We start from the raw sequence: 22,739 nt of genomic DNA on the forward strand, positions 1-22,739 counted from the left end.
GTAATAATTATGGGGGATAACTCAGGAGACTCTTTGTGTGGAACAAGACAACTACAGGACACAGTTTTATAAGTGGTGAAGTCTATATTATCACACGGTGATTCAAACAGGTGCAGAGAGAAACTCAAGTCCACAACACTTGGTGTAAATATTAAACGCAGCTTAGCAGTCAATAGGAAACTTCAAAGGAAAATGCAATCAAGCAGAAAGTCTATGAAGCACAGTTATTCTTGAGGATACTTGACACGAATAAATCCTTGTCTTAGTCCAAACACAGATAGATAAGCTTATAAGGCAGTTCAAATCATATCTTAGCTCAACCAGGGAGGACTGGTTTGTAGTCTCAGGTTTTTGCAGAGCAGAAACAGCTTACATGTCCAGCAAATGCAGATGGAAGTAAACAGGAGCAGCAGATGAAGGAGGATTACTGGAAACTGGTGTATGCAGCAGGAACTCAGAGCAGAGTAGCAGGATCACCCCACAGGTTCACAGGAGCAGGTATATAGCCAGGGAGTAATCAGAGGTCAGGAGCTGGATGCAGAATACTCTAGCACAGACTGAAGGCTGGGGTGGAGTTTTATAGCAGGAAGGCACAGTGCACATGAGACCAAAGACGTCATCTTGAAAAAAAAGGGCAGTAATGCACAAAAGGTAAAAAATGTTCAGAGTCCTGACATTACTCCCTCCATAGAAGCGGCCTCAGGATGATCCTGGACCTGGTTTCTCAGGGAATCTCTGATGAAAACGAGAAATCTTCTTTTGGGCATTGATGTTTTCCACAGGTTCCCAAGAGTCTTCCTCAGGGGGATATCCCTGCCATCTTATCAGATATTGGAGCCGATTCCTGCGAATCCTGGAATCAAAATTTCCTCCACCACAAATTGTTCTTGCCCATCAATCACCACAGGCTGCAGAGGTGGCACAACACGTCCCTGGAAGGTATTAGGAGATACAGGCTTTAGTAAAGATGCATGAAAAACTGGGTGTACCTTCATAGTCCTAGGCAGCTTCAGACGGCAGGCCACAGAGCTCACAATACCGTTGATCTTGAAAGGGCCAATTAATTTCTGTCCAAGTTTTTGTGAAGGAACGTTTAACTTCAGATTCTTAGTTGCTAACCACACGGAATCTCCTACCTTGAACATGGGTGCAGGTTTACGGAATCTATCAGCCGATCTCTTATAACGTTCTTGAGCCGTGGTCAGGGATTCCTTCAGAACCTCCAGATTTTGTCTCATCGTAGTCAGCTTTTCCTCCACTGCCGGAACCGGAGAATTAATTGGAGACCTAGCTAAAATACACGGATGATAACCCAGATTGGCAAAGAAAGTTATAAATTTAGTGGAGGCGCTCTGAGAATTATTTTATGAAAATTCGGCTAACGGCAGCAACTCCAACCAATCATCCTGGAGATGGCTGACATAGCATCTTAAGGTACCGTCACACTAAGCGACGCTGCAGCGATACAGACAACGATGCCGATCGCTGCAGCGTCGCTGTTTGGTCGCTGGAGAGCTGTCACACAGACCGCTCTCCAGCGACCAACGATGCCGAGGTCCCTGGGTAACCAGGGTAAACATCGGGTTGCTAAGCGCAGGGCCGCACTTAGTAACCCAATGTTTACCCAGGTTACCAGTGTAAAATGTAAAAAACCAAACAGTACATACTCACCTTCGCGTCCCCCGGCGTCCGCTTCCTGCACTGACTGAGTGCCGGCCCTAACAGCAGAGCGGTGACGTCACCGCTGTGCTGTGCTTTCACTTTACGGCCAGCGCTCAGTCAGTGCAGGAAGCGGACGGCGGGGGACGCGAAGGTGAGTATGTAATGTTTGTTTTTTTACATTTTACACTGGTAACCAGGGTAAACATCGGGTTACTAAGTGCGGCCCTGCGCTTAGTAACCCGATATTTACCCTGGTTACCATTGTAAAACATCACTGGTATCGTTGCTTTTGCTGTCAAACACAACCATACACGGCGATCTGACGACCAAATAAAGTTCTGAACTTTAATCAACGACCAGCGATATCACAGCAGGATCCTGATCGCTGCTGCGTGTCAAACACAACGATATCACTATCCAGGACGATGCAACGTCACGGATCGCTAGCGATATCGTTTAGTGTGACAGTACCTTAAGATATTGTTCCAGCGTCTGGTTGGTACGCTCAGTCTGACCATTTGTCTGGGGATGGTAAGCGGAAGAGACAGACATTAATATTGAGTGCAGAGCAAAACCCCTTCCAGAATCTTGAAGTGAATTGTACTCCACGGTCAGAGATGATCTCACCCGGAACCCCATGCAACCGAAAGACATTCTGTATACCCAAGTTCACTGTATCTTTAGCTGAGGGGAGGCCGGTGCATGGAACAAAATTAGCAGCTTTAGTCAGGCGATCAACTATCACCATGATTGTATTCATGCCCCCCGAAGTAGGCAGCTCCACAATAAAGTCCATTGATATAGACCCCCAAGGGCGGGACGGAACAGGTAATGGTTGTAGAAGACCCGTAGGTGCCACATGAGGAGTCTTGTAACAGGCACATACCTCGCAAGAGAGAACATAGTCCTTGGTATCCTTCAGGCAAGTTGGCCACCAGAAAAATCGGCTTAGGAACTCTTGTGTCTTCTGTACCCCCCCTGACCAGCCAACTTGGAGTCATGTACCAACTTGAGGATCTGCAGACGGACGGCCTCAGGGGCGTAGATACGTCAATCTCTGAACCACATGCCACCCTTAAAGACAAGATTAATATCAACAGGTGGGTTGGCCAGAAATACATCACCGTCATAAGCCTCCCTGCACTTCTTCCACAAGTCCTGATCGTGGATAACTCCAATGAAATTGGCATCAGGTAGAATGGTCTTGGACGGGGCTCCAGGTACGGAATCCGCAGCATGGATTCGGGATAAAGCATCAGCCTTCCCATTACGAGAACCTGGACGGTATGAGATAACAAAGTTAAATTGATTTAAAAATAAGTTCCAACGAGCCTGACGAGGAGAAAGACATCTAGCGGATCTAAGGAAATCTAAAGTGCGATGGTCACTTAGCACTATCATCTGTTGTGCAGCTCCTTGCAGATGATGCCTCCATTCTTTGAAAGCCGCAATAATAGCCAGCAATTCCTTGTCTCCCACGTCGTAATTCGTCTCTGCTGAGGTTAGTCTACGGGAAAAGAAAGCACAAGGATGTAGCAGACCCTTCTCTCCAGTTCTTTGGGAGAGAATAGCCCCCAAAGCATTATCAGAAGCGTCCACCTCCACAATGAATGAAAGTGTTGGATCTGGGTGTATCAACAGCGGTGCTGATGTGAAACAGATCTTAAGCCGATCAAAAGCTTCTTGAGCCTGTGATGACCACTTAAAGGGCTTTTTCCTTCTTTGTCAAGGAAGTAATGGGACGGACAATATCAGAAAAATTTTGAATGAAGCGTCTGTAGAAATTTGCAAAACCAATAAAACGTTGGACCTCCTTAACGTTCTTGGGTACTGGCCAGTAAAGGATAGCCTGAATCTTACCAGATTCCATGTTCAGCCCCTGGGGAGAGATGATATAACCTAAGAACTGTATCTCAGAACGATGGAACTCGCATTTCTCCGGCTTGATATACAGATGGTTCTCTTTCAGATGTCTTAAAACAGCTTTGACATGTTCTTCATGTTCCTGTAGAGAGTCAGAAAAGATTAGAATATCGTCCAAATAGATCACCACAAACTGGTCCAACAAATCTCTGAAAATGTCATTAGCAAGGTGTTGAAACGTTGCAGGGGCATTACAAAGCCCGAAGGGCATCACGAGATATTCAAAGTGTCCATACCGGCATCGGAATGCTGTCTTCCACTCATGCCCTGGACGAATACGCACCAAATTATAAGCCCCACGAAGATCCAGTTTAGAGAACACCTTAGCAGGGCGGACTCTTTCCAGTAATTCGAGAATCAGAGGCAAAGGATAACGGTTTCGTACGGTTACCTTAGTCAACACAGGGTCTCAGGGTCCCATCCTTCTTTTTTACAAAAAAGATAGGTGCCCCTGCTGGTGAGGAAGAAGGACGTATGAAGCCTTTGGCCAGATTTTCATCAATATACTCCTTTAAGGCTTGAAGCTCACGTGCCGCCAAAGGGTATACGTTACCAAAAGGAATAGCTGCCCCAGGAAGCAGCTCAATGGGACAGTCATAATGCCTGTGTGGAGGAAGCTGATCTGCATTTTCTTGTCACAGATGTCAGAGAACTCTTTATATGCTGGAGGTAAAGAAAATACCTGTACATGTGGTTCCGTAGCCGTGGACTCAGGGACAGCTTCTGTTAACGCTGAGTTGCTCCTTGTTGGGAAGATAATCTTCTTGGTCTCCCAGCTGATAATTGGGTTCTGAGAACGCAACCAAGGAATGCCTAAAATCACAGGAAAATGAGGAGAAGAAATTAGCAAGAAAGAAAGTTGCTCCTGATGATTAGGCTCCAACAAAATTTGGAGAGGCTCTTTGCTGAATTTTAATACCATGTTCCTTGGCAAATGCGATATCCATGAAATTGCCACCTGCACCAGAGTCAATCATAGCTGAACTGGAAATCCACTGTCCTGAACACAGGATCTTAATAGGGAGAGAACAGTGAGAGTTCTTTTCCTTCAGCTCCTTGGGGGGTGAAGTCATAGAAAGTGAATGGAATACAGCGTTTAAAGGCAGGCTACATTCAGAGATGTCAGATTCATCATCACAGTTGTCATACTCCCCTATTGCTGCTAGCACCTTGTTAGGCCGTCTAGGACACTTAGGACAATTGATCAAGAAGTGGTCAGACTGGCCGCAGTAGAAACATAGACTTTCACGAAGGCGATGCCCTCGGCGCTCATTGATTTCGCGCCTCTGAACTCTGGAATCAATTTGCATGGGCACCTCCTCCACCTCCCGAGAGGTTTTACCTGCAGGCTCTTTGGAAGGAAGGGAAAAGTTAGAAATACGGTTATATGCAGCAAATTTCTCCTGCCTACGCTCAGTAAGGCGAATGTCTATGCGCACACAATGCTGTATAAATGTCTCTAGCTCTTGTGGTGACTCAGAGCGAGCTAGTTCATCTTTTATAATACTAGACAGACCCCTTTTAAAAATAGGCAATTGTGCATAACTGTCCCAATTAGTATCTACCGCCAATCTCCTAAATTCAGTGGCATACTCAATAACAGAACGTTTAGCCTGGCGTAAAGACAACAAAGCAGATTCAGCGGTTGCACAGCGATTAGGGTCATCAAACATTAATGCCATAGCGGCCAAGAAATCATCCAAGTTATTTAACCGTGGGTCACGAGACTCAATCATCGGATTCGCCCAGGCGAGCGCTCGTGAGGTCAGTAGCATTATTACACACAATACTTTGGATCTATCAGTAGGAAAACGGTCAGCATGCACATCAAAATATAGCATACATTGATTCACAAAGCCACGAAATTTGTCGCGATCACCATTAAATCTGAATGGGGGCAACTTAGGTGGGCTAGCTGGTGGCGGTTGCCCAGAGGGTAAAGTCACTTGTGCAGCTATTTGCGTGCTTATGTCCTGAAAAGCCCGTCCATACTGGGACTCTATGCCAGCAAGTTTGTATTCCTGGGCTGCCATTCGGTTGCTTAAGTCCTGCAAAGTTTGTCCAAACACTTGTTGATTGTGTTCAAAGCTTCCAAACTTCTTTTGCAGACCTTCCACATCTTTCTGCAGTGATCTAATTACGGAAAACACCTGCTCTAATCTGCTCTCTGCAGTCATTGTTCCAGCAGTCTCCTTTTTTTATGGCTAGAGTATCCTGTAGTAATTATAGGGGATAACTCAGGAGACTCTTTGCGTGGAACAAGACAACTACAGGACACAGTTTTATAAGTGGTAAAGTCTATATTATCACACGGTGATTCAAACAGGTGGGGAGTATGACAACTATGATGATGAATCTGACATCTCTGAATGTAGCCTGCCTTTAAACGCTGTATTCCATTCACTTTCTATGACTTCACCAGCCAAGGAGCTAAATGAAAAGAACTCTCACTGTTCTCTCCCAATTAAGATCCTGTGTACAGGACAGTGGATTTCCAGTGCAGCTATGATTGACTCTGGTGCAGGTGGCAATTTTATGGATATTGCATTTGCCAAGGAACATGGTATTGAAATTCAGCAAAGAGCCTCTCCAATTAGCATGGAAACAGTGGATGGGTCACCTTTAATCTCCGGGCCTGTGGATCAGGAGACCGCACCCCTTGAGATTTTGTTGGAGCCTAATCATCAAGAGCAACTCTCTTTCTTGTTAATTTCTTCTCCTCATTTTCCTGTGATTTTAGGCATCCCTTGGCTGCATTCTCAGAATCCAACTATCAACTGGGAGACCAAGGAGATTATCTTTCCGATAAGAAGCAACTCAGCATTAACTGAAGCTGTCCCCGAGTCCACAGCTACGGAACCACCAGTACAGGTATTTACTTTACCTTCAGCATATAAAGAGTTCTGTTATGAACTGGTGGTTTAGGAGCAACATGGGACGTGCTCTGGAGGAGGTGGTACCTGTACTGACCGCAGTTCCTGAGCTTAACACAACACTAGAAGTAGCCGTGGGATGTTCCTGTCACTCCCTAGACACCTCGTCACAGCCGGAGGACTAACTACCCCTAGAGATAGAAACAGGAAAGCTATCTTGCCTCAGATAAAATTCCCAAAGGATAGGCAGCCCCCCACAAATATTGACTGTGAGTGGAGAGGGAAATGACATACGCAGAATGAAACCAGGATGTAGCAAAGGAGGCCAGTCTAGCTAGATAGAACAGGACGGAATACTGTGCGGTCAGTATTAAAAACTAGAAAAATCCACCACAGAGTTTACAAAAATCTCCACACCTGACTAAAGGTGTGGAGGGTAAATCTGCTTCCCAGAGCTTCCAGCTTAACTGAATAAATCCATACTGACAACCTGGACAAGAAAAAACATAGAAAGTGCAGAACGATTAAGTCCACAACAAGTGAACTGCAAAAGAACAAAGCAAGGACTTATCTTTGCTGAACAGGTCAGAATATCAGGGAAATCCAAGCAGAGATGTGAATCCAAGCAGGAACCATTGACAACTGGCACAGGCTGAAGGATAGAACCAGGTTAAATAGCCGAGCCAGAAAGACAATCAGTGGAAGCAGCTGCTGACAGCTAAATCCAAGGAGCAGCAGTACCACTTAAAACCACCGGAGGAAGCCCAAGAGCAGAATTCACAAAAGTGCCACTTACAACCACCGGAGGGAGCCCAAGAGCGGAATTCACAACAGAGTTCTCTGACATCTGTGACAAGAAGAATGCAGATCAGCTTCCTCCACACAGGCATTATGACTGTCCCATTGAGTTGCTTCCTGGGGCAGCTATTCCTTTTGGTAACGTATATCCTTTGGCGGCACCTGAGCTTCAAGCCTTAAAGGAGTATATTGATGAAAATCTGGCCAAAGCCTTCATAAGTCCTTCACCAGCAGGGGCACCTATATTTTTTGTAAAGAAGGATGGGTCCCTGAGACCCTGTGTGGACTATAGAGAGCTATATAAGGTAACCGTACGGAATCGTTACCCTTTGCCTCTGATTCCCGAATTACTGGAAAGAGTCCGCCATGCTAAGGTGTTCTCTAAACTGGATCTTCGTGGGGCTTATAATTTGGTGCGTATTCGTCCAGGGGATGAGTGGAAGACAGCATTCCGATGCCGGTATGGACACTTTGAATATCTTGTGATGCCCTTCGGGCTTTGTAATGCCCCTGCAACGTTTCAACAGCTTGTTAATGACATTTTCAGAGATTTGTTGGACCAGTTTGTGGTGATCTATTTGGACAATATTCTAATCTTTTCTGACTCTCTACAGGAACATGAAGAACATGTCAAGGCTGTTTTAAGAAGTCTGAAAGAGAACCATCTGTATATCAAGCCGGAGAAATGCGAGTTCCATCGTTCTGAGATACAGTTCTTAGGTTATATCATCTCTCCCCAGGGGCTGAATATGGAATCTGGTAAGATTCAAGCTATCCTTGACTGGCCGGTACTCAAGAACGTTAAGGAGGTGCAACGTTTTATTGGTTTTGCAAATTTCTACAGACATTTCATTCTAAATTTTTCTGATATTATCCGTCCCATTACTTCCTTGACAAAGAAGGAAAAGCCCTTTAAGTGGTCATCACAGGCTCAAGAAGCTTAATATCTGTTTCACCTCAGCACCGCTGTTGATATACCCAGATCCAACACTTTCTTTCATTATGGAGGTGGACGCTTCTGATAATGCTTTGGGGGCTATTCTCTCCCAAAGAACTGGAGAGAAGGGTCTGCTACATCCTTGTGCTTTCTTTTCCCGTAGACTAACCTCAGCAGAGAATTACGATGTGGGAGACAAGGAATTGCTGGCTATTATTGCGGCTTTCAAGGAATGGAGGCATCATCTGCAAGGAGCTGCACAACAGATCGTAGTGCTTACTGACCATCGCAATTTAGAGGTCCTCAGATCCGCTAGATGTCTTTCTCCTCGTCAGGCTCGTTGGAATTTATTTTTAAATCAATTTAATTTTGTTATCTCGTACCGTCCAGGTTCTCGTAATGGGAAGGCTTATGCTTTATCCCGAATCCATGCTGCGGATTCCGTACCTGGAGCCCCGTCCAAGACCATTCTATCTGATGCCAATTTCATCGGAGTTATCCACGATCAGGACTTGTGGAAGAAGTGCAGGGAGGCTTATGACGGTGATGTATTTCTGGCTAACCCACCTGTTGATATTAATCTTGTCTTTAAGGGTGGCATGTGGTTCAGAGATCGATGTATCTACGTCACTGAGGCCGTCCGTCTGCAGATCCTCAAGTTGGTACATGACTCCAAGTTGGCTGGTCACAGGGGGGTACAGAAGACACAAGAGTTCCAAAGCCGATTTTTCTGGTGGCCAACTTGCCTGAAGGATACTAAGGACTATGTTCTCTCTTGCGAGGTATGTGCTCGCTACAAGAGTCGTGTGGCACCTACGGGTCTCCTGCAACCGTTACCTGTTCCGTCCCGACCTTGGGGGTCTATATCAATGGACTTGATTGTGGAGCTGCCTACATCGGGGGGCATGAATACGTTCATGGTAGTAGTTGATCGCCTGACTAAAGCCGCTCATTTTGATCCATGCACCGGCCTCCCCTCAGCTAAAGATACAGTGAACTTGGTTATTCAGAATGTCTTCCGGTTGCATGGGGTCCCGGATAAGATCATCTCTGACCGTGGCGTACAGTTCACTTCAAGATTCTGGAAGGGGTTTTGCTCTGCACTCAATATTAATGTCTGTCTCTCTTCCGCTTACCATCCCCAGACAAATGGTCAGACTGAGCGTACCAACCAGACGTTGGAACAATATCTAAGTTGCTATGTTAGCCATCTCCAAGATGATTGGTTGGAATTACTGCCGTTAGCCGAATTTTCATACAACAATTCTCAGAGCGCCTCCACTAAGTTCACTCCTTTCTTTGCCAATCTGGGCTATCATCCATGTATCTTACCTAGGTCTCCGATTAATTCTCCGGTTCCAGCAGTTGAGGAAAGGCTGACTGAGATGAGGCAAAATCTGGAGGTTCTGAAGGAATCCCTGACCACGGCTCAAGAACGTTATAAGAGATCGGCTGATACATTCTGCAAACCTGCACCCCATGTTCAAGGTAGGAGATTCCGTGTGGGTATCAACTAAGAATCTGAAGCTAAACGTTCCTTCACAAAAACTTGGACAGAAATTCATTGGCCCTTTCAAGATCAACAGTATTGTGAGCTCTGTGGCCTGCCGGCTGAAGCTGCCTAGGACTATGAAGGTACACCCAGTTTTTCATGTATCTTTACTAAAGCCTGTATCTCCTAATACCTTCCAGGGACGTGTTGTGCCACCTCCGCAGCCTGTGGTGATTGATGGGCAAGAACAATTTGTGGTGGAGGAAATTATTGATTCCAGGATTCGCAGGAATCGGCTCCAATATCTGATAAGATGGCAGGGATATCCCCCTGAGGAAGACTCTTGGGAACCTGTGGAAAACATCAATGCCCAACAGAAGATCGCTCGTTTTCATCAAAGATTCCCTGAGAAACCAGGTCCAGGATCGTCCTGAGGCCGCTTCTAAGGAGGGAGTAATGTCAGGACTCTGAACATTTTGATTACCTTTTGTGCATTACTGCCATTTTCCAAGATGTCGTCTTTGGTCTCATGTGCACTGTGTCTTCCTGCTATATAACTCCACCCCAGCCTTTAGTCTGTGCTAGAGTATTCTGGCTTGCATCCTGCTCCTGATGACTCCCTGGCTTTGTACCTGCTCCTGTGAACCTGTGTGGAGATCCTGCTACTCAGCTCTGAGTTTCTGCTGCATACATCGGTTTCCAGTAATCTTCCATCTGGCTGCTTGTGTTTGTTTCCATCTGCATTTGCTGGACATGTAAGCTGTTGCTGCTCTGCTTAAACCTGAGACTTTTACCCAGGCCTCCCTGGTTGTGCTAAGATATTATTTGAACTGCCTTATAAGCATATCTCTGTGTTTGGACTACCAAGGACTTATTGGTGTCAAGTATCCTCAAGGATAATTGTGCTTCAGAGACTTTCTGCGTGATTGCATTTTCCTCTGAAGTTTCCTATAGACTGTTAAGCTGCGTTTAATATTTACACCAAGTGTTGTGGACTTGAGTTTCTCTCTGCACCTGTTTGAATCACCGTGTGATAATATAGACTTTACCACTTATAAAACTGTGTCCTGTAGTTGTCTTGTTCCATGCAAAGAGTCTACTGAGTTATCCCTTATAATCTTTACAGTTATCTTCTTATACATAGGGGCAGTATTATAGTAGTTATATTCTAGTACATAGGAGCAGTATTATAGTAGTTATCTTCCTGTACATAGGGGCAGTATTATAGTAGTTATATTCTTGTACTATTGTAGTTATATTCTTGTACATAGCAGGGCTGTGGAGTCGGAGTCGTGGAGTCGGAGTCCGAGTTAGTTTTGGTCGGAGTCGGTAGAAATGTACCGACTCAGACTCCAGCTTTAAAAAAAATGTATTAATATTTCATAATTGAACTTTCATATGAATTTTATAAATGTTACTCAAATATATATGTTCTATCAAACTATGAACAACAGTGATAAGCAGTTCTGCTGGAGATAGAGACATTTCTTAAGGTACCGTCACACTCAGCAACTTTGCAACGAGAACGACAACAATCCGTGACGTTGCAGCGTCCTGGATAGCGATCTCGTTGTGTTTGACACGCAGCAGCAATCTGGATCCCGCTGTGCCATCGCTGGTCGGAGCTAGAAGTCCAGAACTTTATTTGGTCGCCAGGTCGGCGTGTATCGTCATGTTTGACATCAAAAGCAACGACGCCAGCAATGTTTGACATGGAGCTAACAACCAGCGAGAACGAGAAGTGAGTCGCCGTTACATCACTGGATCGCTCCTGCATCGTTCTGGAGTTGCTGTGTTTGACGTCTCTACAGCGACCTAAACAGCGACGCTCCAGCGATCTAGTTTAGGTCGGCTCGTTGTCTATATCGCCGCAGCGTCGCTGAGTGTGACGGTACCTTTACTTCTTGTGTGTCACTGTTCTCCACTGCCCTTATCTAATCTTATACTTGGTTAACCTCATGCTGCCCCAACCCCCCTACTTACAATGTATGAAACTGAAAGTGAAAGTGTGTTGCAAATTCTTAGTAGTAAAGCTCCTCCTCTAGACTAGATGTTTACTAGGTGTGCGTCTTCCAAGCATCTCACAGCTGCTACTCAGAAGAGGAAGACTGTAAGAAGTATTATCCTTTCAACAAACTGTGCATCAGGTAACTGTGAGTACATGAGGAATAACAGTATTACTGACCACTATATCAGTTGTACGACCTGGCAATAATTTTGTACAATTGTTTTTAGGAAAAACGATTGTCATTTGGATTGTGAATGCAGAATTAAAAACCTGAGAATGTCAAAGAAGCGTCACATTAAATCAGCTGTATTTGAACATTTCACCATCACTCAAGATAGAAAACATTATGTCTGTCAGTGTATGACAAATGATCCAGACGAAAACAAATGCTGTGAAGCCAAGATCAGTGCATATTCAGGCAAAGATAAAAATGCTCCTACCAGAGCTTCTAATCTAAAGAGACATTTACAGCGCTTTCATCCAGAAGTACTGAAAGCAGTGGATGAGAAAGACTGCATCCAAACCAATGAACCAGTGCCCAGCTCTTCCAGCAAGATATTTTGTCAGTGACAAAGTTACTGTGACAATGACAGTAGATACATTGAAAAAAAAGGACATTGAGCTTGTTGTAAAGGATAGTGTGCCTATTTCATTATTTTCACGACCAGCTTTTATGTGTCTGAATGGGGAAATGGCCCGCAAGCTTGGTGTTTCTCTGGAGAGAGAGAGTATTAGAAAATTAGTAATCGAAGAAGCTTTTAAACAAAAGGAAGAACTTAAAAAAACTCTCAAGGGACGCTTTCTGTTTCTTAAAATGGATGCCTGCACACGTCACAGAGTGAACTATTTTGCCATCAATGTCCGATTTGTTTGTGACAAAAATGAAATAGTTACCAAGACACTGGCAGTAAAAGACACCAAAGCTCATCACACCAGTGAGTTTCTCCAGGTCTTGGTGGAAAAGGTTCTGCAAGACTATGAACTTAAAAAAGAGCAAGTTCTTTCTGTCGTAACTGATAATGCTTCAAATATGATAAGTACTATTAAGCTAATGAATGAGAGTAATGATGGTGACCAGCAGCTAGAAGAACATTCTGGGTCCACAGACACAGAAATGTTTGAAATAGAGGAACACAGTATTGTAACTGAGGAGCAAACTGAAGTTGCTTCAGATGAACAGCAACATGATAGTTTAGATGATCTTGTTGAAACTGTGTCAATACGTTCTTTCATTCATCACATGCACTGTGTTGTGCATACGCTACAGCTGGCTATAAGAGACAGTCTGCAAGAAGGACATGCTGCTGCACTGATTGGCAAGGTGAGAAAATTTGCTACTGTTGCCAGAACCCCTAAAGTTGACTCAATTTTGAAGAGACGTGCTGGAAAAGGGGCAATTATTGATCAAGCCACACGATGGGGCAGTACTTACTTAATGATTCAGCGCTTGGGTGAACTGAAAACCTTTCTTGTAGCATGCCTAACCCTCAACTGACGCTAAATGAAAGTCAGTGGAATCAGGTGACTGAGCTGGAAAAATTGCTAGAGCACCCATTTACAGTGACTAAAAAATTACAAACAGAGGACTTAACTCCAGGTATTTTCTTTAAGGAGTGGAAGAACCTGATGTTTCGCCTGTCCCAAAGAGGAGGGTTAATTGCAAGTGGCATTGCTACATCAATGAAACGGAGAGAGGAGCTACTATTACAAAATAACATTCTTTTGGCAGCTGTTTATGTAGACCCAATGCATCGGATTCTTCTAGATGATCAACAGCTAACTAAAGGAAAAGAAGCTCTGTTTGAAATAGCAGTAAGGATGAAAAGGTTGCAGAACAGTCAGGAGGAACAAGAATTTGGTCGTCCTGCCACATCTTCACCCTCATCAACTGATGAAGAATTTAATTTTGAAAAATATTTGGATCACAAGGACCGTGCAAAGCGTTCCCGCATAGAAGAAGAGTCATCCCCATCAAAAAACACAGCCAGTACATTTCAGCAGAATTTTTCATGTGCACTAAAAGAAATTGAGAAATTTGACCGTTCATCAAAAATAACAGTGCAACAAGCGATTCCTCTGTATCCTGACATTGTCAGAGACGTTGCCCGAGTGGTTACTGCTTTGCCACCAACCCAAGTTAGTATAGAGAGGTTGTTCTCTGCTCTCAAAATAATTAGATCAGATTTGAGGGCATCCATGAAGGAGGATCTGACAGAGGCAATACTTTTTCTGAGGACAAATTTATAGATTTCTTCTTATTAACTGCATAACAGTGCTTATTGCATATTTACTAGAGTTTAGAAAAGTTTCTAAAAGTTATTTGCTATATTCTAATTGTATTCTAATAAATATAGTTTTTGCTCTAAGTGGTCTGATTACTTATATGATGGTGAGAAACTGAATAAGAACGATGTTAATATTTTACAACAGTAAATTTATTGTTACGAATTTGCCAATTATGAAGGAGTCGGAGCCGGAACCTGATAAAATCCAGGAATCGGGAGTCGCAACTGTGGCTTACTGACTCCACAGCCCTGGTACATAGGGGGTAGGAACAGACAGGGCCGGCGTCAGCACCCGGCGCCACCGGGCAAGTGCCGGGGCCCTGACAAGACAGGGGGGCCCACTCACGCAGTCATACATCCATCTGGCCGCTTTAACTCTTCTACCCTTTCAATTTGCCCTGCCTGGCACAAGCATCTTCTCAGTCAGTGCAGGGCCAGGCACATAGGGGTTAAGGACACAGCCAGCGTGATATTGTGGGCTGAGAGTTCTCCTGCTCTGCTCTCCTGGCTGTGTGCACTGTGCAGTGCTGAACTAATCAGGCACAGGCAGATTCCGCTTTAATCCGACAAGGAAAATGTCCCACAATAATAAATAAATAAACTTCAAGCAGAAAAGCAACCTATTATACAACCAAAAAACTACTTGAAATAATTGAAAAAAGAATCATATAAAATGTATGAATATTTTATTTAACACCAATAGAGCAATACACAAAAAATATTTAAAAACAAGAGGGGCAGTTGATAGCACTCAAGAGTGACTCATAATAAATGTGCTGACACTGCCACCTCACACTCCAAGTACTGGTTAGTATACATCTCTTTATGCACTAGCACTATGCACTTTTCTAAATTACTTTTACAGCTGATTGTTTCTGCATTTGAAATGCCATTAATTTTTCTTTGGTATATTTATTAAATTGCACCTTTTTTCATTCTTGCCCCACTTGGGATATATACCAATTTGATATCATAGCGGACTACCAGTACTTAATGTCATAAAAGTAACATTTGTTATGGATTTTTTATATATATTACTCTTGAGTGCTATCAACTGCCCCTCTTGTTTTTAAATATTTTTTGTGTATTGCTCTATTGGTGTTAAATAAAATATTCATAAATTTTATATGATTCTTTTTTCAATTATTTCAAGTAGTTTTTTGGTTGTATAACAGGCAGATTCCGGACTGGAGGAGCTGCTACCGGCACCTGAGTGAGTGCCATGCTATATCGCTGTATATTCTGACAGTCTGGGTGACCTGGGGGGGCGGCCATGGGCTGGGCGGCTGCAGCTGACACACATATATATATATATATATATATATATATATATATATATATATATATATATATATACACTACAGCAGCCACCCAGCCCAGGCCCCCAGCACAGCCTGTATAGATACAGTGTATATAATATATATACAGGACAGGTGCTGGGGGCCTGGGCTGGGCGGCTGTTGAAGTATATACACCGCACAGTACCTCTCCCCTGTATATATACACCGCACAGTACCTCTCCCCTGTATATATACACTGCACAGTACCACTCCTCCTGTCCTGTATATATACACTGCACAGTACCACTCCCCTGTATATATACACTGCACAGTACCTCTCCCCTGTATATATACACCGCACAGTACCTCTCCCCTGTATATATACACTGCACAGTACCTCTCCCCTGTATATATACACCGCACTGTACCTCTCCCCTGTATATATACACCGCACAGTACCTCTCCCCTGTATATATACACCGCACAGTACCTCTCCCCTGTATATATACACCGCACAGTTCCTCTCCCCTGTATATATACACCGCACAGTACCACTCCTCCTGTCCTGTATATATACACCGCACAGTACCTCTCCCCTGTATATATACACTGCACAGTACCTCTCCCCTGTATATATACACCGCACAGTACCTCTCCCCTGTATATATACACTGCACAGCACCTCTCCCCTGTATATATACACTGCAAAGTACCTCTCCCCTGTATATATACACCGCACAGTACCTCTCCCCTGTATATATACACTGCACAGTACCTCTCCCCTGTATATATACACTGCACAGTACCACTCCTCCTGTCCTGTATATATACACTGCACAGTACCACTCCCCTGTATATATACACTGCACAGTACCTCTCCCCTGTATATATACACCGCACAGTACCTCTCCCCTGTATATATACACCGCACAGTACATCTCCCCTGTATATATACACCGCACAGTACCACTCCTCCTGTCCTGTATATATACACCGCACAGTACCTCTCCCCTGTATATATACACTGCACAGTACCTCTCCCCTGTATATATACACCGCACAGTACCTCTCCCCCGTATATATACACTGCACAGTACCTCTCCCCTGTATATATACACTGCACAGTACCACTCCTCCTGTCCTGTATATATACACTGCACAGTACCACTCCTCCTGTCCTGTATATATACACTGCACAGTACCACTCCCCTGTATATATACACTGAACAGTACCTCTCCCCTGTATATATACACCGCACAGTACCTCTCCCCTGTATATATACACTGCACAGTACCTCTCCCCTGTATATATACACCGCACAGTACCTCTCCCCTGTATATATACACCGCACAGTACCTCTCCCCTGTATATATACACTGCACAGTACCTCTCCTCTGTATATATACACCGCACAGTACCACTCCTCCTGTCCTGTATATATACACCGCACAGTACCTCTCCCCTGTATATATACACTGCACTGAACCTCTCCCCCTGTATATATACACTGCACAGTACCACTCCTCCTGTCCTGTATATATACACCGCACAGTACCTCTCCCCTGTATATATACACTGCACAGTACCTCTCCCCTGTATATATACACCACACAGTACCTCTCCCCTGTATATATACACCGCACAGTACCTCTCCCCTGTATATATACACTGCACAGCACCTCTCCCCTGTATATATACACCGCACAGTACCTCTCCCCTGTATATATACACTGCACAGTACCACTCCCCTCTATATATACTCCGCACAGTACCTCTTCCCTGTATATATACACCGCACAGTACCACTCCTCCTGTCCTGTATATATACACTGCACAGTACCACTCCCCTGTATATATACACTGCACAGTACCACTCCCCTCTATATATACTCCGCACAGTACCTCTCCCCTGTATATATACACCGCACAGTACCACTCCTCCTGTCCTGTATATATACACTGCAGAATTTACAATAGCTATCACTCATGTAAGAAGTGAAATCTGGCATTGTACTCTACCTATATTTCTCTGCTGTATCTGGGCATCATGAATCGTGGTATGTGTTAAAGGGGGGGGGGGGGGCCCCACTGAGACTCTTTCGCCCGGGGCCCTCAAAAACCTGAAGCCGGCCCTGGGAACAGACACAACCAATATACGGAAATACCCAGAGAAACCACCAAGCAGAGAATAGATATAAAAATGCCTTTATTATATATGATTGGCAATAGTAAATATAACAAATTGTGCGCACAACAGGACAAGACAATATTTATCTAATTAAATATAAAAGAAATATTAAGAAGGAGATGGTAAAGGCTGACCAGATTATATTTATATAACAAAGTAAAAGGTTAGTGCTACCCTATTTTCATTCTCCGTTAAAAAAACAAAAATTATAAGTGATAATGTACCTCATGTATATAACGACCAAACGGTAGTATGTGCAAATTGCGACATATAAAAAGTGCAAAATTGCAGTTACCAAGCAATCTCCATATATATCAGCCTACATGTAATACACTATGGGTCATTAAATGCCTCACATATACAAGACGTGCAAAATAATTATATGTGCAAAATAAAATATATAAAGTGCAATGTAACTAAATACCAATACCATATCGGTCTACATATCATTCAACGTGTGATTAAATAGTTGCAAACAGCAATATTACATGTGCAAAGGGGCAATTATCTAGACCAAAGTGTAATTCAATATAGGTACTGATGTACCTCACATATATGAAGTACAATAGTGAAATGTACAAACTGCAATATATAATACACCAATGACAAATTACAAGGGATGCCAGATATATCAGCGCAGTCAAGCAAAAAAGGCAGCACACTGCAGCGCTAACACATCCAAACATGAAACACAGAAATTGAACTGCATTACTGCACTAGAAATATGAAAAATGAGAGCGTTTAGCGCATAAAAAAGGACGATTTTATGTGTACCTGGCAGCCACTTTGCGGCATCTCTCTTATACCAGGTCCTACACTTTCCTTCCTCGCTGAGAATAAACGTCTCCATGTGAATGGGTACCTATGAAAACCTCTTCTTAGACAACATTCTCTCTCTCTGTGGAGGGGTACTGAACCTGCTGCAATTAAAACACCTGTGACTAGGAGGCGGAGTGCTCGGTCAGAAGGCTAAATAATACATTTGAAAAAACTGACCGTCACATCCAAACATAGATTAAGTGTGAACAGGTGCTGAACCTTAGAGTCACCAACTCCTATACAGTCAAGCAAAAAAGGCAGCACACTGCAGCGCTAACACATGCAAACATGAAACACGGAAATTGAACTGCATTACTGCACTAGAAATATGAAAAATGAGAGCGTTGTCTAAGAAGAGGTTTTTATAGGTACCCATTCACATGGAGACGTTTATTCTCAGCGAGGAAGGAAAGTGTAGGACCTGGTATAAGAGAGATGCCGTAAAGTGGCTACCAGGTACACATAAAATTGGCCTTTTTTATGCGCTAAACGCTCTCATTTTTCATATTTCTAGTGCAGTAATGCAGTTCAATTTCCGTGTTTCATGTTTGCATGTGTTAGCGCTGCAGTGTGCTGCCTTTTTTGCTTGACTGTATAGGAGTTGGTGTCTCTAAGGTTCAGCACCTGTTCACACTTAATCTATGTTTGGATGTGACGGTCAGTTTTTTCAAAGATATATCAGCGCGTCGGGGTGCGCTATCAAGGGACGTAGCTGACCCTGTTATTTAAGGTATATTGTGTACATATCCCTATCTTTTACACCGTGCACTTTTGTTTTATTATTTTTTTCGGTGTGGCTCCTGCTGGACCCTCACCGCAGCGAGCACTCTGCATCTTGCACTTTGCATCTAGGCACATGTGGACGCCTGTGTTGCCGTGATGCATCACACTTAGGCTGATATATCTGGCATCCCTTGTAATTTGTCATTGGTGTATTATATATTGCAGTTTGCACATTTCACTATTGTACTTCATATATGTGAGGTACATCAGTACCTATATTGAATTACACTTTCGTCTAGATAATTGCCCCTTTGCACATGTAATATTGCTGTTTGCAACTATTTAATCACACGTTGAATGATATGTAGACCGATATGGTATTGGTATTTAGTTACATTGCACTTTATATATTTTATTTTGCACATATAATTATTTTGCACGTCTTGTATATGTGAGGCATTTAATGACCCATAGTGTATTACATGTAGGCTGATATATATGGAGATTGCTTGGTAACTGCAATTTTGCACTTTTTATATATCGCAATTTGCACATACTACCGTTTGGTCGTTATATACATGAGGTACATTATCACTTATAATTTTTGTTTTTTTAACGGAGAATGAAAATAGGGTAGCACTAACCTTTTACTTTGTTATATAAATATAATCTGGTCAGCCTTTACCATCTCCTTCTTAATATTTCTTTTATATTTAATTAGATAAATATTGTCTTGTCCTGTTGTGGCACAATTTGTTATATTTACTATTGCCAATCATATATAATAAAGGCATTTTTATATCTATTCTCTGCTTGGTGGTTTCTCTGGGTATTTCCGTATATTGGTTGTGTCTGTTCCTACCCCCTATGTTAGTGGTCCTCCACTCCTTTCTCCACAGAGCACCAATCACTGGTATATGGTATATATTACTCCAATATTGTTGATTATATTGTGGTTATTGGTCAACAGTGGTTGGTATATCTGTGGTTGTGTTTAAGCCCTGGTACATAGGAGCAGTATTATAGTAGTTATATTCTAGTACATAGGAGCAGTATTATAGTAGTTATCTTCTTGTACATAGGAGCAGTATTATAGTAGTTATATTCTTGTACATAGGGGCAGTATTATAGTAGTTTTATTCTTGTATATACTGGCAGTATTATAGTAGTTATATAGTTATATTCTTGTACATAGGGGCAGTATTACAGTAGTTATATTCTTGTACATAGGGACAGTATTACAGTAGTTATATTCTTGTACATAGGGACAGTATTATAGTAGTTATAGTCTTGTACATGGGGCAGTATTATAGTAGTTATATTCTAGTACATAGGAGCAGTATTATAGTAGTTATCTTCTTATACATAGGGGCAGTAGGGCAGTATTATAGTAGTTATATTCTAGTACATAGGAGCAGTATTATAGTAGTTATCTTCTTATACATAGGGGCAGTATTATAGTAGTTATATTCTAGTACATAGGAGCAGTATTATAGTAGTTCTCTTCTTGTACATAGGGGGCAGTATTATAGTAGTTATATTCTTGTACATAGGAGCAGTATTATAGTAGTTATCTTCTTATACATAGGGGCAGTATTATAGTAGTTATATTCTAGTACAGTGATGGGCAACCTTTTGAGCTCGGTGTGTCAAAATTCGCCAAAAAACCGAGCATAACTTGGGTGGTGTGTCACCTTGATAAAAAAACATAATTTTGCGACATGTATAGTTTAAATAACAAATATGTATAATTAGAATTAACTTACCTGCTTAGTGACTTCTTTGTTCATCTGTCAGTTGGTTTCTTTTGTTGGTCTTGCTATTATTTAACTTGTGTGGGGTGCCGTGAACTAAGATAAGTGAGGGGGAGGGGGAATTCTTCCAGTGATGGCGAACCTGTGGCACTCCAGCTGTTGCAAAACTACAATTCCCATCATGTCTTTACAGCCAAAGCCTTTGCTTTGAATGGCCAGCCATGATGGGAATTGTAGTTTTGCAACAGCTGGACTGCCACAGGTTCGCCATCACTGATGCCTCCCTCTCACTTATCTCAGTAATGGCCAATGACACCCCACAGTTCACTGGATGATGGTTGCTGTAGTAGTCACAGGGCCTGAGTCCAGACAGCAATCACAGGGCCTGAGTCCAGACAGCAATCACAGGGCCTGAGTCCAGACAGCTATCACAGGGCCTGAGTCCAGACAGCTATCACAGGGCCTGAGTCCAGACAGCAATCACAGGGCCTGAGTCCAGACAGCAATCACAGGGCCTGAGTCCAGACAGCAATCACAGGGCCTGAGTCCAGACAGCAATCACAGGGCCTGAGTCCAGACAGCAATCACAGGGCCTGAGTCCAGACAGCTATCACAGGGCCTGAGTCCAGACAGCTATCACAGGGCCTGAGTCCAGACAGCTATCACAGGGCCTGAGTCCAGACAGCTATCACAGGGCCTGAGTCCAGACAGCTATCACAGGGCCTGAGTCCAGACAGCTATCACAGGGCCTGAGTCCAGACAGCAATCACAGGGCCTGAGTCCAGACAGCAATCACAGGGCCTCCAGACAGCTATCACAGGGCCTGAGTCCAGACAGCTATCACAGGGCCTGAGTCCAGACAGCAATCACAGGGCCTGAGTCCAGACAGCAATCACAGGGCCTGAGTCCAGACAGCTATCACAGGGCCTGAGTCCAGACAGCTATCACAGGGCCTGAGTCCAGACAGCTATCACAGGGCCTGAGTCCAGACAGCTATCACAGGGCCTGAGTCCAGACAGCAATCACAGGGCCTGAGTCCAGACAGCAATCACAGGGCCTCCAGACAGCAATCACAGGGCCTGAGTCCAGACAGCAATCACAGGGCCTCCAGACAGCTATCACAGGGCCTGAGTCCAGACAGCTATCACAGGGCCTGAGTCCAGACAGCAATCACAGGGCCTGAGTCCAGACAGCAATCACAGGGCCTGAATCCAGACAGCAATCACAGGGCCTGAGTCCAGACAGCAATCACAGGGCCTGAGTCCAGACAGCTATCACAGGGCCTCCAGACAGCTATCACAGGGCCTGAGTCCAGACAGCTATCACAGGGCCTGAGTCCAGACAGCAATCACAGGGCCTGAGTCCAGACAGCAATCACAGGGCCTGAGTCCAGACAGCTATCACAGGGCCTCCAGACAGCTATCACAGGGCCTGAGTCCAGACAGCTATCACAGGGCCTCCAGACAGCTATCACAGGGCCTCCAGACAGCTATCTCCTCAGGCCTCAGAAGTGCAGCCTGGGACTTCTGGTCGGTGCAGCCTGGGACTTCTGGTCGGTGCAGCCTGGGACTTCTGGTCGGCGCAGCAGGGAGCAGGGAGCAGCGCAATGTCGCCCAAACAACACAGATCCGACGCAGAGGCCTGGGACTTCCGGGAGCTGCGCCTGGCCTACCGGAAGTCCCAGGCCTAGACGCTCTGCACCGGAGCTCTGTTGTTTGGACCCACAGACCCTCCTGCATGGCATCCGATCCGATAAAAAATCGGATCGGATGCCATTGTTTAGTATTCCGATACCGCAAGTATCGGGTATCGGCCGATATTTGCTGTATCGGAATTCCGATACCGAGATCCGATACTTTTGTGGTATCGGGTATCGGTATCGAAACAACATTAATGTGTGTAAAATAAAGAATTAAAATAAAAAATATTGCTATACTCACCTGTCCGACGCAGCCTGGACGTCCGCGAGGGAACCGGCAGCGTTGTTTGCTTAAAA

At 44.0% G+C, this 22,739-nt stretch overlaps 3 protein-coding genes and 1 long non-coding RNA gene across 7 annotated transcripts in view; 2 read left to right on the plus strand and 2 right to left on the minus strand.

The window, feature by feature from the left end:
- KIAA0513 (KIAA0513 ortholog) overlaps positions 1 to 22,739 on the plus strand; it is a 485,188-nt gene that overhangs the window by 432,773 nt on the left and 29,676 nt on the right. The window lies entirely within an intron of this gene.
- GSE1 (Gse1 coiled-coil protein) overlaps positions 1 to 22,739 on the plus strand; it is a 368,545-nt gene that overhangs the window by 197,126 nt on the left and 148,680 nt on the right. The gene's annotated exons all lie outside the window — the stretch shown is intronic.
- The window catches only part of LOC143807379 (uncharacterized), a 230,919-nt gene that overhangs the window by 55,649 nt on the left and 152,531 nt on the right, over positions 1 to 22,739 (minus strand). The window lies entirely within an intron of this gene.
- LOC143808971 (uncharacterized) lies at positions 825 to 3,783 on the minus strand. The gene is made up of 4 exons (XM_077292149.1): positions 3,523 to 3,783; positions 2,549 to 3,437; positions 1,137 to 1,291; positions 825 to 932 (listed from the first exon to the last, which is right to left on the minus strand). The coding sequence occupies exons 2-4, from the start codon at positions 2,928 to 2,930 to the stop codon at positions 825 to 827; spliced, it is 645 nt and encodes a 214-aa protein (XP_077148264.1). The 5' UTR covers positions 2,931 to 3,437; positions 3,523 to 3,783.

The sequence above is a fragment of the Ranitomeya variabilis genome, chromosome 2, assembly GCF_051348905.1.
Source record: "Ranitomeya variabilis isolate aRanVar5 chromosome 2, aRanVar5.hap1, whole genome shotgun sequence".
Taxonomy (NCBI): domain Eukaryota; kingdom Metazoa; phylum Chordata; class Amphibia; order Anura; family Dendrobatidae; genus Ranitomeya; species Ranitomeya variabilis.

Coding starts and splice junctions, on each gene's coding strand:
- LOC143808971 (XM_077292149.1), bottom strand. CDS start 2,930: ATGGGAAGGCTGATGCTTTATCCCGAATCCATGCTGCGGATTCCGTAC. Junction 1,292..2,548: donor ACTATGTTCTCTCTTGCGAG/GTATGTGCCTGT, acceptor CGTGTATTTTAG/CTAGGTCTCCAATTAATTCT. Junction 933..1,136: donor AACCTGCACCCATGTTCAAG/GTAGGAGATTCC, acceptor AATACCTTCCAG/GGACGTGTTGTGCCACCTCT.